Genomic DNA, 18,663 nt, shown 5'->3' with positions numbered 1-18,663 from the left:
TACCTGCTATGGATTTTATCACTGTACATGTGTTTTTTCTATATTGATATTTTGTACATTTATTTTTTTGATTATGCATAGATATTGTAATACTGGTCCATAATTACTTTTGTGTTTTTAAAGATTAATTTTATATATTTAGTGCTGCAAATGTATAGCAGCTTGTTTCGCGATGTAGGAATCTTTTCAGGGAATGGCCCAGACACTGCAAAAATCTCATATCTATTCTGCAGAGAGAGATAGTCCATTAATCCTAAATCAATAATTGTCTACTCTAATCTGTAATCTTTTGGTTTAGTATTGCGCGGCATGTCTCTGGTTATTTAACATTCAGGCAACTTGCACCATCTCAGGCAATGCAGTTAGATGTAAAAGAAACTGTTGAAACACAGTTTTTACCGTATGGCCTTTCTAACAGAATACCCTCTGTTTTGTCCTCTCTTTCTCTCTCTCTCTCCCTCTCCCCCGTACTCTCATTCCACAACGGATTGCCTCGCCGTGTTTTGACTGACAGAGCTCCCAGCCGAAGAAGGTAAATATTGATCTTTCCATCATGTTGTTACTGCTCTCTCTTTATGGGTTGCACCGTTAGCACGGGCTCAGCCATTCAGTTTTACTAGAGAGAGGTAAACTTTAAGACTTACTTTAAGACTATGCACACATACACAAACACATGCACTGCGTCACAGCTGTGTGGTTTAAATTGACACCCATTTGTCACTGAATACTTTTAACATTTTGCCGGTCTATTTGTCGTTCTCATTTTGGTCTCTCTCTCTCAGGTAAATCACTGTGGGAGTTGGTGGTGGAGCAGTTTGAGGACCTCCTGGTGAGGATTCTGCTGCTGGCAGCCTGCGTGTCTTTCGTAAGTGACTTTTTGTTTCAGGTTTAAATGTGATTCAGAATTTCTGAATCACATTCATTATTTTATTCCCAGCACAATAAATAATATGACAGCCAGACCCCACCGTAAGTTTTATAGCAGTTATAGTTCATGCAGTTGATGAGGTAATGCAGAAAACAAGACAGGATGAATTGCTTTCATCATCTATCACGTCCAGTTTGCATTCTGGTGTGCAAACCTCACATTTCACTGAATGATTGTCAATAATCAGAGCATGGAGAGATTAAGTGAGAGAGGGATTTTTTTAATCTCCCTTTTTAATTTTTAAAATCTCTGTTTGTAGTCAAATGATGTATGTAAAACCCTGGCCAGGAATGGTTTAAGGTCATTTACCTTGGTGTCTTGTCATTTCAATAGAGAACACAGGTAAATGAATGAGATGACTTAAAGTTAAAGCTCATTTGGCTCGAAACCATATCAGAAAACTAGATTGCACTCAGCATTCTTTTCAGTTTGGCCTTGGAAAGAAAACATCTTTAGCGCTGCATGTTTATCCCCAAGATTGGTATAACAGTTCATTTCAATGTTGTTATGTCAGGTATAAGTCCTTGAATTATATGTGTGTAAAACTACACACTTTCATTATTGACTGCACAATTAAGGAAGCACTGTACATCATGACTCATGTAAAGTCTGAATTACCAAACATTTGATATGAAGCATCCAGTAGGATACGCTCTCATGCAGCACAACAAAACAATCATTATGCTATTTTCAAAGTTGAAGTATTTTTAAATTGACACATCATCTTAAAAATGCAATGATGCTGGTGCAAAATGCAGAAAAAACAGTGTCAGACAGGGTGCAAATAGAATGAATTTAGAAACACAAATCATCTTGCAATTGTAGTGTTGAAAGTCTAACAGCCGTCTCACCCTCTCAGCTGGCTGAAATTTTCTCTGAGAAGTTACGTCTGTGCATTCAAGCCAGTTAAAGAACCACAGCTAAAAATATTAAGAATAACCATAGTACACTATAATAATAGTATGCACTAATAATAGCACTAACCTTTAAAAATTTGAGGTCAGTAAAGTCTTTAACGCTTTTGAAAGAAACTCTTATGCTCATCAAGACTGCATTTATTAGGTCAAAAATACAATGACAAGCGTAGTATTTTAAATTCTTACTGCATTTTATTATATTTAGTAAATGCAATTGATTTGAGTAGATTAGATTCACAATTTTTTTATATTTTGGCTGAAAAGAAGACAAAAAGTCTAGAGTAGTAGTAAACCAGAGTAGATAAACTATCCTTATGCTGTGACGTAATGATTGTGTTGCTGTGGTTCCGTTGAGCAGGACACCAGACTTTCCAAAACTGTGACTTGTTAAACTAGTGAGCACAGTCTGTTTTTCTTATTGGCTTTTATGAATTTACCTTTTTATGAACTTTCCGTCTGACTTGTAGCAACAGGGGCCACGGTCAAACCGTTCCAGCCCCCCGCCGTTCTGTGAGAGTAATATAACATGACCCGTACCCGCAATGGAACAGACAGTCAGACGCACTGCTGTGGTTTTTGTGTACATGCTTTTTGTTTCCAGACATCTGCATACAGTGTCTTCTTCAATTTGGAGCTCTGCTCATGTCATCTATCATTATGTCTTTCATCTGTACTTTTATTGTCTTAACCGTGGTTAAATTCTATGAGGCGAGCACCAGTCTTCCGACCACTGGAGTCCTGTGGAACACTTGAAACTGATAAAAAATATTGCATTAGACCTCCCAGAAAGGGATGTGTGTGTTTTTGTGCTGGACAAATGCTCTGGTGCAATGGAAATACTCTGGGGAGATCAGCCCAGTCTTGCAACTCATTTGTGTGCCTTTTTGAATATATTAAAATCTTTTGCATTCAGCTTTCCTGACTTTTTTGCATGTTACGAGAACAAAGCCGTCGGTATCTAAGCAATGGGGGAGCCACAGAGGCAAAAATTCTGCTGTTTTTTTTTATTTATTTTGTGAAGTGTGTTATAAGGGTATGATGGCCTGACTCATTCTAGAACAGCATGTGCTGGGAATGAGAGCTATTGGATGGAAACAAACAGATCTACATGTGCAGCCATGCGACTTCTGGTCCCAAGACGCCCAAAATGGTTGCACATTTTCATTTCATTTCAGACAACTAGCTGTATTGCTTCTGTCCTGAGAAGTTTTTCTTTCCTTTTCCATCATCTTTCATTTTTCAGGCCAGATGTTTCAAACATCCTTCTTGCATAGATCTTGTCTGTGCATTGCTGGTGTACAGGCGCATTATCAGTCACGGCTTCAGAAGATCTCTGGCAGGTTGTACATCAGTATAATGTTATTTAGCTATTTTCTATTAGACCTCAATATAAAATGGGAATCTTTTACACTCGAGACTCCAGCACAGCACTGCACGTCATCAGAGAAAAGGTCACTTGAACAATGGATAGACTTCCTGTATTTAAATGGTAAAGAGTATGCCCACCGAGAGGCTCTTCCATTTGATGATTTGAGAAAAGCTTCTCAGTGGAGCAGTTCTGAAGGAGCTTTTATGCCTCCAGGAGTGGGGTGAGAATTATGAATTTAGGTACCACTAAATTTATTATCAGAAACCTTTGCTAAAGTCAAATTCTGGTGACTGAATAACTTTTTGCTTGTGAAAACTTTTTATTTTATGTTTGTTGTATAGTATTTGCTATACTTTTATTTCAAAGAAAGTAAAATTGTGAGTTTGTGTAGGCCATCAGATTCTAAAATCTCAAAATAAACCTCGAATGCAGTTGTCAGTTGTCCTGTAAGTGTAGGGGAATAATTTGATCTTAAAGTCATAGTTACCCCCCCCAAAAAAGTTCTTTCATGATATACTTACCCTACATATCTTTTAGAACCTGAGTGACTGAGTTTCCTATGTGAAACACAAAAGAAGATGCTTTGAAGTCTTTGAAAAATGTTCAAACTAATAGCGGTTTGTTTGCCATTGTTTGTGAGCGGAACCAATCTAGTCAGTCCATTTGTATTCTGTTTGAAGTGTAAAAACTCGAGGGAATGAAGAGAGGATCTACAGTCTACTGATATTTATGAGTGAATAGACCTCAGTCAGACAAGTTGCCCAGAGCCATGACTTGACAGGATTTAGCTGAGCTCTGTGATCTAAACCCTAAGCCACTCATCTGTGTGGCTTTCCTCAATATCTCAGTAATTGTCATCTTTACACCCATTTTGTTTTATGAACTCCTTTCTGCTCTTCGTCACTTTCTCATTCTGCCTCTTCGACTGTTTTTGGCCTTTGCATTCACTCCCCCTTCATTCACCTGCCCATCTTATTTCACGGTTACTCAGTGACTTAAAGAAGCCTTGCTTGGGACCCATCAGTTTGTAATGAAAGGTTAGAGACAAACTGCTCTATGACTGATCTGTATCTATGGTGCTTAGAATTATGTGGAAGAAGAAAGAGAGCTGTATGAATACATCATATGAAAGAGGTCTGTGGAGGACGCCAGTAAAATTTGTCTGTAAAAATAAATAAATAAATTATTAGTGTATTCACAACCTTACATCTTAGCCCCTCCCTATTTTTTTGTTATTGCTCTCTTTCACTCTCTATTATCCCTTTAATTTTTTTTTTTTTAAAAGGCTAGGTCACACCAAAATGGAAATTCTGTCATTAATTACTCACTCTTATGTCATTTATAAGAGTGAGTAATAAGAGATGTCTTTTCATCTTCAGAACACAAATTAAGATATTTTTTGTGAAATCTGAGAGCTGTCTGACCCTGCTTAGACAGCAACTCAACTGAAATGAACCTAGACCCAGAAACATAGTAAGGACATCAATAAACCGGCCCTTGTGACAACAGTGGCTCAACTTCAATATTGTGAAGCTATGAGAATACTTTTTGTGTGCAAAGAAAAAAAAATATCTGAATTCCATTCCAGCTGGATTTACGCTTTACACTTACCTTATGATGCATATTGCATGAACTACTTAGTAGCTTATAAAATAACTATTATTATTTTTTTTTAAATACCTCTCACCCCAAACTCCCACATACAGTATCTGCCCGGGGCATGTATCTGATGGCACAATTTCACTGGAATATTTTTAATGGGTGTGGAATGATCCAGTATCTTGTTTCATAACAGTCAGAGCCTGATGTTTATTGTGCAATTTATTTAACAGTGGTACTGTTGGGTCTTTGGGGTTCAACAGAAATTACTTTTTCAGTTGTTTATCAGTTTTAATACTTTGCTTTCTATGCCAACAGAAGATATTTTATATATGAAAGAAGTCCGCTCTCCAAGCTTGCATTTATTTTGTTCAGAAACAATTACAGTAAAAGCAGTAATAATAAATATTTATTTATAATAAATAAATATTATCACAATTTAAAATAACAGTTTTCTATTTAAATATATTTTGAAATGTAATCAATTCCCCTCATGGAAAACTATATTTTCAGAAGCAATACCTCCTGTATTCAAATATGGAAATCATTTGAAACATTTGAGACTTTTGTTCAATGCCAAGTGTTTTTTTTCAAAATAATTTCTTAATTAATTTCATTTCCAACCTTATGCAAATGGACAGAATAATGAACCGTATATAAATGTAGTGTATAATTTTTTAAAAGAGAACTTTTAAGTGTGAAGTAGGAATAATCCATGTTGTGTTTGTTCATTAGGTGTTGGCACTGTTTGAGGAGGGGGAGGAGTCGACCACAGCCTTCGTGGAGCCTATTGTCATCCTGCTCATTCTGGTGGCCAATGCAGTCATTGGAGTCTGGCAGGTGGGTGTGTGTGTAGGCAGAGAAACTGAAGGACCACAAAGAATTTCAACTAATGATTAAATTGTCTTCTCAATGATGGAGAGCAAGTCTGCTTGATGTCCTACTGTTTAGCATTAGATACGTTACTACTACTACTACTACTCCTCCTACTATAGTAATCTGATCCTAAACATGACATGTAATTATCAGGTATACAGATTTGGTTGTTAGTGTGTACATAAGGATGTGACGCAATTTACATTTATAACACAATATCTGGACACAGCAGTGCACAGTGTTGACAGTGCTAAGACATTTAACTAATTATTGTAATCCTATTAATCCTGTAATCCTTGTCATGCCGTATTTGACTTCTGTTTGAATTTAGAAATTGCATTTCTAAATTCTGGGAAATTGAGAAAACAGTGACAGTTACATCCTATTAAAACTATTTATATTAATGATTAACTTTTTGTCTGATAGTTCTGTGGCTGACAACTAATATGATGGCCAGTATTTTATTTTTTTTAAATATCTGATTTATAATATTAATTTCAATACAATTGTATAATAGTACATATTTTTTTATTAATTGTAATATTATTAATCATTTATTATTATCTATTGTTTTAAAGCTTTTATCAGAACATTCAAATGTACAGGAAAATGAAATACAGTCTGTTACATCTGTTGCATGTCTATCCTTGCTGATTTCTTTTGTGTGGTTTTGTATGGTCTCAGGAACGAAATGCAGAGAATGCCATTGAAGCTCTGAAGGAATATGAGCCAGAGATGGGCAAAGTCTACCGCATGAACCGCACCGCCGTCCAGAGGATCAAAGCTCGGGACATTGTGCCTGGAGATATTGTGGAGGTTTCTGGTAAGCTTGGACCTTCCAATTCCCTCTCATAATTTTTCTTACTCTCTCTCTGTTCATAAAACCTGCCCTCTGTCTCTTTCCTTGAGTAAAGAGAGGTACTCAAATTTGCAGAGTGATTTTTGTTTGTGGAACAACAAGGGTACTCCACAGCCTCTAGCTCCAGAGTCCTGTGGACATTTGGAGTTTTCTGCTGAACATTTACCCATGTGGTCTGACATAATACGCAAGTGGAGGTGGCCCACTCTTTTTTTTTTTTTCTTCCAGTCATCACCACCTCACACTGTGCCCAAAACACACAAGCACAGGCTGTCGTTTTCCCTAGTCTTCCCATTGGCCTGTGTGTGACTACCCAGAGTGTGTTTGTGTGCATTTCACCGCAACTGTGCCCTGAGCGGGAGCCCTTCAGGGTTTCTCTCTGTATGTGTGTGTGTGGGCTCCTTGCCAAAAACTTGAAAGCAGAGCAGGAATATCCCAGACTGTCTTACGTAAGCGGCTTTCCTATGAGTATGATGGTGCCAAGCAGAGACAGGCAGGAAAAATCTGTGTGTGTGCGCGTGTGTGTGTATTATGTTCATTGTAAAAAGCTGAAAAGTGACTAATAGTACTCTTTCTCTTTCACCTCTTCTTGAAACACATAGCTTTTTTCCACACTGTCAGTCCCACCGTTCTCCACCTTCATGTGACTACAGCTTTGCCAGTGCCTCGCTAACACATACATACGTGCCCACTCCCTGTTAGGTATTCTGCCAATGTATATGCAGACACTGATATAAAAATAGACCTGTTGTCTTTCTGTTACGGCTTGACTGAAGCTGTGCATCACACGCACACAAATAAAGCTAGTCTCAGCTTCAAAGTAATTGTTTGCTTCTTTAAACCCCTGCTTGCTAATGATCTCCAGTCAGCGTCAGCCAAGTGTGGAGTAGAAGAGGTGAGGGGAAAGGAGGATTTTGCTTTTCACTATTACAGTGAAAACAAAAGAAAGGTTAGACTAATAATCCCTGTGTTACAGCGCAAGATTTCCTGATTCATGTTCGAGAGCATCTGCATTCATTCAGAAACATGGATGCGGCCACATCACTGTGAATGGGAGTGAAAAATGAGACTGGTGCGTGGGGGAGCGAGAGGGAACGTGTGTACGGAGAGATACAAAATGTGAGGGAGGTGGAGAAGAGAGAGCAGTGTGAGAGAGCAAAAGCGTGAAAGACAGATGAGCAGGAGGGAGCGATGAATGCAGCAAGATGCAGAGAGAAAGAGAGACAGGCGGAATTAAAGAGATGTGGATGGGATATGGGTTACATTACCTGTCTTAGCACGGTGGTAACAAGCGTCTCTTTGTTCATGTGCACCGTTTGGTCTTGTGCCTTGACAAGCCTGCATTCCACCAGCCAGATTCTCCTCTCCACGCATACACACACTCCCGCTGTCAGACTTCACCCCTTTACACCTATGGTGCCGTGTCACCATGGTAACCGGCCCCAGAGTCCCTCCCATGTCAAGGTCAAATGACAGACATGTAGAGTAACTACCAGACATCACTGTCAGTCCAGATGTTTCCAGCATCAAGTTTTTGTTCTTCCTGAAAGCAAAAATTGTGCCATAGTGTGATGAAATTGCACCCAATATTTTGTCACAAAGTTTTAAATCTAAAAGTACACAGTGTATAAACAAATTGTCTTTTAAAAGAAAGAATAGATTCTGCATCATTGAAATCATTTAAAAAAAACAACAACTCCCAAGCCATTTCATGTTGACTTCAAAATACAACATTAGCATGTTGCCTGCCCACTTAGTGGTCTCTTGAGGTCTGAATGAAAATGCAAATTTATTCTTTGCCACTAGGTGCTGCTTCTGAAGCGTTAAACGCTTCTATACACTTACATCATAAACTGCTTTAAATGAAACTGACCCATCAACGGAGGGGTTTGGAAAACTTAATCAAACAAATGTGGTAAAAATCGATAGCATATTTAAAAAACTGTTTTTTGAACTAGCAAACTATTGTTTGGGACTCCCAAATTCAAAATATTACATGTGTTATGTTGAATGAACAGCCCTATTTTTTTTTATCATCTTTGTTTTTACACAAGGAAAATTTAGTTAAACTTAATGTAAGATTAATACAAATTACATTTTTACCACATTTTATCATTTTTATTTTCACTGTGTGTGTGTGTGTGTGTGTATATATATTTCACTGCCTTGTGTTTTAGTTTATTGTAGCTTGAAAAACCCTGACCCTACAGCATTTTTAATAAACTCTTTGTAGTTAAATACCATGGTCAGTTTGACAGATAATTTTGCATTGTGAGTGAGATTTTTGGCATTTTCCTCTTCCTGAGGCCTTGAGCACTTCCCAGCTTGCAAGCTGAACAAAAACTAGACAAGGTGAATTAGTCCAGGGGGAGACGAGAAGAGGTGTTTCCACTCCAGAGGTCTGCGAGAGTGTAAACGGCTGGCACTTTATGTATCTTCTGTACTTTGTTATCATTGTTAGTGGGGGAAAGCGAGATGCCACTTAAGTTTAAGGTCTGTCCGCTGGTTTATAGCCACCAGAATTCACTAACGATGTGTAGACACATTCACACGCATGATGAGCTGCTTGTGCTGAGTTCATTGGTTATAGTCGTAGCATTTAACAAGTCCTGTTCAGTAAGTGGGAAGCGCTGGCAGGACAGAGGTGTTGTCAGCTGCATCTGCTGAAATATTTCTCAATTTCTGTTTGAACCGACTATGCTGATGACATAATCTTGTTGCTAAGCTCTATCAAACATGTGTAAGCAAACACACAACCCCAACCTAAAAACCCTTTCACTTTCTCTGGAGGTTGAATGAAAATTACACATCGGAAAAAGGCACTTGAGAGAACTATAAATATGTTACTACAGAAAAAAAATCAAAACAAATGGCAACCAAAAATATAACCCACAACACCCATTCCCCTCTCCTCGCTGCAGAGTGTTTCCTGTACCCGCTGTTCGTGAGTGGCAATTCCATCGGAACTCTTGGCGCAGAGAATTGGAGGTTGGAAAAACTGCATGCATGAGTACTATAGATATTTATAGTTTATTTACACTTTTCAATTTCCAGTCAGCCCAGCATTGTGTCAGCGTTTGTCCAGCATTATGTTCACGGTAATCACAGTGTCCGAAGTGGAACTTTCCCTCAACTGTTGCGGAGGCTCAAAAATAACATTCTCTCTCCATTAGAATATCCAAAGAACCAGAAGGGTTTACAGAAAGCCTGTAGATCTGGAAAGACTTCAGTTGTTTTTTCACGCTCTTTGCGATGAGTAACAGTGAAGCATCGACTGTATTTTTTTCAAATAATTCACTTCAGTCCCATCATCTTTTAGTCATACCCACAGGCTGTTAGAGATCGTTTTGATCAGCATTTGCAAACATCTTGAACCCACCAGCCTCTGTTATTACACCGTTCCACATTTACAAGTAAGCATGCGTCACCCGTTCTAATCAAGTTTATGCCCGATGTCCACGGAGGCCTGTTTCCTGCTATCAGATGCTTGCCATCTACTGTCATAATGTCTGTGTATATTTAGCTCACTTTGCATTGTTCTGGCTTGGTATGGCGAAAAGCGGTTCGCATTAGCATTTAGATGGGTTCAGTACCCATTCGCAGTGTGACCGAGTGGGTGGGAGACACCACCGAGGGGGGAGAGAGAGCGATAAAATCCAAGAAAGAGAAGAGAAAGGTCCATCGTTCTGGGAGCATAAACAGGCTCCTGCACACTGTGCCCTCTCTATCCCAACTCCCACGCAGAGCAGCCCCTGATGGGGGTGTTGTCTCCCTCGCCACAGACCCCAAGGCTGATGTGAGCCATTCCTGCGACGTGGGAGGAACAGAGACCACACGGCTGAGAAATCACGTCCAGAGGGTTGAAGCAGAAAGAACGGAAAAAGAAAAATGGGATGAGAGAATGTTTTATTGTACATTATAATATTGCTCAACGCCACGTGACTATGACTAACAAATATTCTTTTGTGCAGCAAAACAACAAAACAGACTCACAATAACTTTTTTTTTTTTTTTTTTTTGTCCTTTGAAAAAGCTGACATTCAGCCTTCTTCAGCGTTTCTCTTAAGCATGATTTGTTCTAGACTGTCTGGACCGCTCAACCACTACCTGTCTAACATTGTGTAAGAGACTAATGGGAAGTGTGGCTGCTCTCTTGCATGCCTTGCTGCCCCCAGGCACCTTCAGGCCAGCCTAAGGTTTTAAGTGGAGTATAATTACGACACTAAGGGTCTCTAATTGCTGCAAAATGTCCTTTAAGTGCCCCCGCAGCCTCTTTGTCCTGGTCCAGGAGCTACTGTATATGACATGAGGAGGAGAATTTGCAAGCTCAAGCTCAAGCCCAATGCAAGATTATTGAGAGAACATATATATGTATGTATGTATGTATGTATGTACTGGGTAGTTGACGTATCAATGTTTGCTATGGTGAATATGAAATTAAAGATAAACTTCGCTCATGCTATTTGTAACTATAAGAATGAAGATACATTTTTCTCATGTTATTTGTGTGTTGTTGTTTTTTACATTTTTGCTGTCACACCATAGGACACAGTCCAATTTATCATATATATGTGTGTGTGTGTAAAGTAATATATCAGAGGTTTTAAACTTTTACCAAAATTTGTGTTCGTATTCCATGCAGGTATTGTTGTGTACAGTTTAAGGCTTTTGTTTAATTGCAGTTTTAGGTTAAAAAAACATTATGTGTTGTCCCTGCAGAGTGTGTATGAAGCTTTGTCTTGATTTCTCAGGTAGAAGCAAAAGGTTTATTAAGTCAAGCCACTATACCGTATCTACTGCTTAAAGCCAAAATGGCTGCAAGAGCTCACAAAACCCAATTGAAAATGACACCTATTGACTGATTCTGTCTCATCTAACTGGCTGGGTTTTTTTCCACCTTGTTTTTTCTATTCTTTTGTATCAGAAACTTTTTTTCTTGTAAACACAGTGTATGAACCGAATATTGATCACTCCGTGTACTCTCATCAACTGGCTATTGAGCGGTGTTCTAGTGTGTCTGCAGTTAGTATTTGAGTTGGTGTCTCTCTTGCTCTTGCACTTTTTTTCTGTTTCAGTTGCTTTTTTTGCTTTGCTTCAGGCTTTGTGTCCCAGTAGCTCAGCTTCGATCTGTTGTAATTAAGTGCTTACCTGGAAAACAAGAGGTCAGAAACAGCCTTAAATGATGGCTGTGCAATGGCCTGTCTTATTTCATGTCTATGATTGCAGTTTTGACCCTTTAGCTATATGTCCTACACACTTTATTCGACTCACATTCATCAGTAATGTAGGACTGTCTTTGTCTGTTGTTAAAGTAACTCTTAACCCATTTTGTTTTCTAGTTGGAGACAAGGTGCCAGCAGATATCAGGATCACTTCAATCAAGTCCACTACACTGAGAGTGGACCAGTCCATTCTCACAGGTACTGTGGACATCTGAGATTAACAGTTTAGCATTTCATTGCTCACTTCTCAGTATGGCTTGATTTAAAACCAATGTGTTCTTTAGGCGAGTCTGTGTCTGTTATCAAACACACTGATCCTGTGCCAGATCCACGAGCTGTCAATCAAGACAAAAAGAACATGCTGTTTTCTGTAAGCATTTCACTTCCTGTTTTGAGAGAAGACATTTTCCTCACGTGCATATAAGCTGTATGTTTGCATATAAGAATGACCTACTTCCTAGCATTTTTAGTCCTGTTATGCATTACGTAATTATTCTTTGCTTTCTTTTTTTCTTGCTTTTTTTCTTTGTGTCTCTAGTTCGCAGAATGTCATATTGTAGGGTATACTAAGACTTAAGTATTCTGTTCAGTCTAAACATGCTCTTCCTGTCTGCGTTCGTTTGCGGTCATTCAGATACTATAAGTAGACATGCATTTGTCCGCTTTCAATCCACTTAGGTTGCGTTAACATCATCTGGGGATAGGGAACACCCCAGGTGACGTTATTGGCATAGTGAGTGATAGTACAACGTCAGAGTTAATGCAGTCTGCCTGCTTTCTTCTTTAGTCGTTTAAAATAAACTGTATATGCTTTTATAGTCTAGCTTTATGCATTTTCCAACACATCGTGGTAATGAAAGATGTAGTTTCCTATTAGGGGAAAATATCCCTAATGACATTATAGCCAACTCCACACAAGTCAATGATTTTTCCAAGCTACGTTTTATAAAGTTATATGGGACTGAGGAACTTCTGATGCTGCTGTTGTTGTTGTTTCCAAGTCTGCAAAAGTGTAAATTTAGATTTGAAAGGTCTTTTGGTGGCTTTGTTCCATTTTAAGTGTATATGTGCTTTTATATGCATGTTCTCCTGTTTTCCAAAAGGGCACAAACATTGCTGCAGGTCGGGCTATCGGTATTGTCGTTTCCACCGCCGTTTCCACCGAAATCGGCAAGATCCGCAACCAGATGGCATCCACCGAACAGGAGAAGACCCCGCTGCAACAGAAGCTGGATGAGTTTGGCCAACAGCTCTCAAAGGTCATCTCCCTCATCTGCATCGCCGTCTGGGTCATTAACATCGGCCATTTCGCCGACCCTGTTCACGGTGGCTCGTGGATTCGAGGTGCCATCTACTATTTCAAAATAGCCGTGGCCTTGGCAGTGGCAGCCATCCCGGAGGGTCTTCCAGCTGTCATCACCACCTGCCTGGCATTGGGCACCCGTCGCATGGCCAAGAAAAACGCCATTGTCCGATCTCTGCCCTCAGTGGAGACTCTGGGATGCACCTCCGTTATCTGCTCAGACAAGACGGGGACCCTGACAACCAACCAGATGTCTGTCTGCAGGGTGAGTGATGTGGCTGTTCAAGCCAGATGCAGTGTTGGTGTCTCATTCAGCATCAGAACTGATGTCTGCGGGCAGATCTTGATTTTATGTCTGGGTAGATGACAGCTTCGTTTTTCATTCTAGGTCGTCTGCTGACATATGGTTCTGTGAGAGCTTTTTTTCTTTTTATATAGAACCGAAACATCACAGATTTGAACCTCTTTCTTCGTACATTCACAAGAGGTGATTTATTATGCACTATAACTCGAGCCAGAACCGTTTTCAAACTGTCATGAGGCTTTGGAGGTCGCTTAAAAATTGAATTTTATTTTAAAACTCATGATAGATTCCACTGAGGAATACCCCTTTTTTGGAGGGGTGGGGGAAGAGACCCTTGAGGCCAGAAAGCATCATATGAATTCCTTTTAGACCACATCTCGGAATTTTTTCCTATCAAGTCAAGGCCTGTGTGTGTGTGTACCCTACAGTATTAGCGTGGTTTCTGGTGCACTGGCAGGTGGGTTTAACAGGCCTGGATACTACAGTGGTGTTTACCATGAGAGCAGGTCTTTGATGCTGTGCCAGGGCCTCTCATACAGAGCTGAGTGATGCAACAGCAGCAGCTTTCTCTGGCTGCCATATGGAAGACCGCAGAATCATACGAGGCACAACAGAAGAGGTGAGAGAGAGACAGTTGGAACTTGGTCAGATGCTCAGTAGCAGTCCAGAGCCAGTTCAAAGCCTCAGCTGCACTTTTTAAGTGTTTAGAGACATGTTGTGACTATTATGTTCTTGTCCATCTTGTTCTTGTACATCTTTTTTTTTTTAAATAGCATTGTAATCCTTACTTAAAAACAACATCTCTTTTCTGATGACGGGTGCACAAGTGCGAGGGTTGGGAATTAATCCAGCCCCTCTTTTCTTCTCATTTGAGGAATATTTTACATGCATATGTCTTAAAAGAGAGGAAAAGACAATGTAACCCTCTTTATTGTTTTATTTTACATGAACATATAAAGGCAGAAATTTAACTGCCTTCTAAATAGCAAGCATCACAACTGTCCTCATTGGAGTGCTAAGTAAAACATTTTAAATGCTCAGTTATCATAATGTTTATCGAAATTCATACAAACTTCTAGTTTCATGTGTATAATATATTCAGCATGTCAAAACAGCAGGAATTAAATTGTGTATTTACACTGAAGTGCAAGCCCCACAGACGACCTTATTGATTATAATGTGGGTGTTTAGTTTTGTAACATTACTCTGTTTGCTTTTAGTTGTATATTGTGTGTTCACACTGTTTAGTCTCAATGAATTAAAACATAATTCCAGGTTTCAGACATGCTCCAAATTACAAATTCACTTTGGGTTTACAGCTGGTTTTTGAGATGTTTTTTGGTGCCATTGGAATTACATGGAATGCATGTGACTGACACTTTGAATGATTATTTAATCACAGCTATTGTAAATGTAATCTTGGTTATTTAAAGGGTTCATTCAACCCAAAATGAAATTTCTGTCATTAATTACTCACTTTCATATCTTTAAAACACAAATCGAGACATTTTTTGATGTAATCAAAGAGCCATCTGATCCTCCATAGACAGCAATACAACTGAAATACAATAGCTGAAAAAAATCTAAAATGAATAAATTAATTAAAAATATTCCCCAGAGTTTTAAATAGTAGTGTAAGTATATTTTGTAGGCTATTTAGACTATTTAGACTATTTAGCCAGTGGTGTACGTTTAGGGCAGGACTACATGTTTGTTCAATGGCAGTCAAGCAGAGTGTTTGGGAAACTGGTGTGAAAACAGTAGTTATTTGTGCACTTGTATTTGGTGCCACTAATGGTGTGGAAAGTACACACTTTTCCCTTTGAAGCTTCTTGATCCAGTTAACCAAACACACCCTTACGAACTACCACTGAACTGTGCACCTGTTTTTTATACAATTAGTTTCTTTCATTTTTTCCACTGTCATATCTTAACTAAAGAGAGAAAATCAAGCACCCGTGTTTTTATTGGCATGACTGTATCACCTGCATTTAGATGTATTCAGGTGTGTGTGACAGAGTACAGCCAAGAACGTCAGTGTAGTTTAATTGCTTGATCCTTTGTGTTTTAAGGTGTTGTGTCATCATATCAGTGTCATCGCTCTGGCCTGGAGGCGCTTCTTTGTTTTTACTGATCTTCTGTCTCAAAGAAGGAGCGTTTGAACGTGCTACAAGCATTAGTCAGTTTTTTTTGAGAAGGGGTGTGTAATATATATCATAAAGACATGGAGAGTGCTGTTTTTCTTTTTCTTTTTTTTCAAAAATTACCACAATTACATATTAACTTTTTTTTAAAACAGTTCCATAAACTAGAATTTAATTAAGAGACTTGTGTTTTAGACATCATATTACCTGTTTTTGCATTATTTCGACAACAAAATAATTCCAAACACAGCCACAGCATTATTTTGCATCTTTGAGCAACGTGACGGTTTATTGTTCCTGAATGAATCAAGCATTTGAATGATTCGGTTCAATCGCGATGACTCACCTTTTTACAGTGACTTACTGCCACCTACTGGCAGTTTTAATTTCACATTCAGTGTGTGTGTGTGTGTGTGTGTGTGTGTGTGTGTGTGTGTGTGTGTGTGTGTGTGTGTGTGTGTATGTGTATATATATGAACTATATGTGAACTAACCTCCGCACAGAATATGAAGACTATCAAAAACTTTAGGAGACATTTGTTTGCGTCAGTCTTTAAGGTACCAGCAAAAAACACACTCAGCAAATTCTTTATTGATAAAGATATTGATAAGATTTTTGTCATTTTGGCACACCCCTAGTTTTGAGGTGATAGCGTAGATTCTTTCATAGGTGTTCTAGAAGAGTAATGTAGTGCTGTGGTCTCTTTTGTGCTGTTGCTTTGTGAGAGTCGGGAGGAGTTGAAGTCCTCCATGTGGAAGTCACTCTGAGACACTCAAGGTGTATGTTTGTGTTTTTACGCAATGGAAAATCCTTAACTTGTACAGACAAGTCGGCGGGACATGATTGCAACATCTTTACGAACATCTTACGTTATACTCCTCTACAGCTGCAGACGTGAATCCATCAAGGCCACAGGCTTTCTGTCAAAGCCCTCAATTAGATCCGTATATAATATTACAAGAACGGCTTCCCGATTCAAGCCATTTATATTTAGTTTTGACCTTATATACTTACCTTTTTTTGACTATATATTTAATGCCATGCTGTTTCAAGAGTAGAGAGCAGGAAAGGTTTGGAGAATGATTTCTTTGTTTTAGTTTTCACCATGTGTACCTCTCCCTCCCTTTTTATTCATTTATCAGACTCCTTGCATCTCCCGCTTCTATTTTTGTGACCTTTATGATTTCAATTGGAAAATCATGATTGCAATATTGAAGTCATACCAAATCATAATTTTTGGGGGGTTTTGTTTTCCTGTGTGGCGCTGCACATGTTCATATAAAGCAGCCACTAGCCTTTCCATTGTGAGCTACTCCATTGTTTTCTTTGTTTACAGAGAAACCCCATTTATGTTTGTGTTTGCTTTTTTGCAAAGTCCCATGGCGTGGAGATGTTATATGCCTCAATCATGCAATGCATCACTACAGTTGTGTGTGCTGTCCATCTGTGTGTGTCTGCCCTAAGACTCTCCTGTGTTTAACAGCAGGGTGTTCCCTCTGTTCAGAAGCTGCTTAATTCCCTGCAAGTGCCGGGAACCTTCCGGAAAGAGTCACACTGTGCTGTGGTAAATATTTACGCACTCCGCACCCTGATCCCAGACCTGCAACGATCAGAGCTCAAACATTAAGGGCGAGCGCTGTAGTCAAACCCCACGACATTCACTTTACCGGCTCTTTCTGGACACAGATTAAACCTAGTATCATCCTAATACGTCCTATTTAAGGCAATCCGTAATTGAAACACTTGTTAAATTAAGAAGGTTCACCTGTATCTTTGAAACAAAAACTCCTTTCAGGCTTAGTTGCGTAATAGACTGTGCTGTTCTTTCAGTATATGAGCCAATATATAGACCAGATATATATACACACAGTGTGTGTGTTTACATAGAGAGAGAGAGAGACGTGCATATACAGTATCTCATTAACATTTCATATCCATTTGTGTATAAACAAATGGCTTTATTTGTCAAGCACAGGTAAATTAGCCATGTTAATATAAGTCAACCAGACATTATTGTTAAATAAACTGTCATATGTTAATATATTGATGAATAATTTTTTCTAATCACTTTCTGGTTACTGTTAATATATGTAAATGAAAAACCTTCATATGTTATTTTAAGGTCCAATTTCTACTATTAACAAACCATTAGCTATGACTTATGCTTCAGTAAACTTCTAATTTGTTGTGAAGTTGAGGTGTTGGGTAAGATTAGAGATGTAGAATATAGGCATGCAGAATATGTGCTCAATAATACTAATAAACAGCAAATGTGTTAATAATAGGCACGCCAGTAAGCAACTAGTTAATAGAATTTGTCGCTATACTGAAAAGTTACCAAACTCAGATACCTACTTTATCTGACATTATTTTCTCCCCAACTTTTCTGATTAGCGAGGGGTGCAGAAATTACATGTCTTTGCTTTTAATTATTCTAGCCTAGACTTTGTTTTTGATCTCATCCTCTTCCCGTCATAGCTTGGCTTTCTGCGTGTCACCCAGTAAAGGATTCCCGCCTGCCATCTTTCATTTCCCTCATATTTTTGTGCTCTGTCATTTCTATTCCTCTCACGCTCTTCCTTGCGTCTGCTCCTGCTGCAGCACGATCCAAGAATGCCGTAGGGAGCAGAGCCATACGTGTTTAGGAAGCTTAATGCGGACAATTCACTGTAATGTACTGTAACTTTTTGGTATACTTTTCGTGCTACTTTTTAGTTTGAAAACAGTACTTGTTTTGATTGCATTTTTCCATATTTAATATTAAATATAAGACATTAACCTCATGCACATTTTACTGCATAGTACTGTAACATAGGAAGGAGACTGAGACAGTAAGAGAAAAATTCCTATAACAAAGTTTACTTCTGAATTGAAATTATACGAGTTATGTGTATGTGTTTGATGCAGATTCCTTCACGTTTCCCATTCTTCGCGTTAGGGAACAAGTAACAATGTCAGCCTAAGCCTGAAGCAGAAATCCATCACCCAAGATGTCCCTAAAGAAAAGACATTTCACATGCAAGACAGAATTTTAAAATTGGGCTTGTGAAAATGTGTCCCAAATGGATTCAACATTCTGTTAAACCTCCTGTGCCTCGTAATGTTAAGTACTAAAAGCGTAGTGCTGAGAGGCTTATTATA

At 38.8% G+C, this 18,663-nt stretch overlaps 1 protein-coding gene across 2 annotated transcripts in view; it reads left to right on the top strand.

The window, feature by feature from the left end:
- Positions 1 to 18,663, top strand: part of atp2a3 (ATPase sarcoplasmic/endoplasmic reticulum Ca2+ transporting 3) — a 46,838-nt gene that overhangs the window by 12,665 nt on the left and 15,510 nt on the right. For both annotated transcript variants that reach the window (XM_043238852.1, XM_043238850.1), the window contains exons 2-8: positions 515 to 532; positions 783 to 865; positions 5,549 to 5,653; positions 6,374 to 6,512; positions 11,888 to 11,968; positions 12,055 to 12,140; positions 12,874 to 13,338. In XM_043238852.1, the coding sequence (XP_043094787.1) occupies positions 515 to 532; positions 783 to 865; positions 5,549 to 5,653; positions 6,374 to 6,512; positions 11,888 to 11,968; positions 12,055 to 12,140; positions 12,874 to 13,338 (977 nt within the window). The remainder of the gene's footprint in view (positions 1 to 514; positions 533 to 782; positions 866 to 5,548; positions 5,654 to 6,373; positions 6,513 to 11,887; positions 11,969 to 12,054; positions 12,141 to 12,873; positions 13,339 to 18,663) is intronic.

Source organism: Puntigrus tetrazona, chromosome 5 (genome assembly GCF_018831695.1).
Source record: "Puntigrus tetrazona isolate hp1 chromosome 5, ASM1883169v1, whole genome shotgun sequence".
In the NCBI taxonomy this organism is placed as follows: domain Eukaryota; kingdom Metazoa; phylum Chordata; class Actinopteri; order Cypriniformes; family Cyprinidae; genus Puntigrus; species Puntigrus tetrazona.
This window is presented reverse-complemented; position numbering and strand designations above follow the sequence as displayed.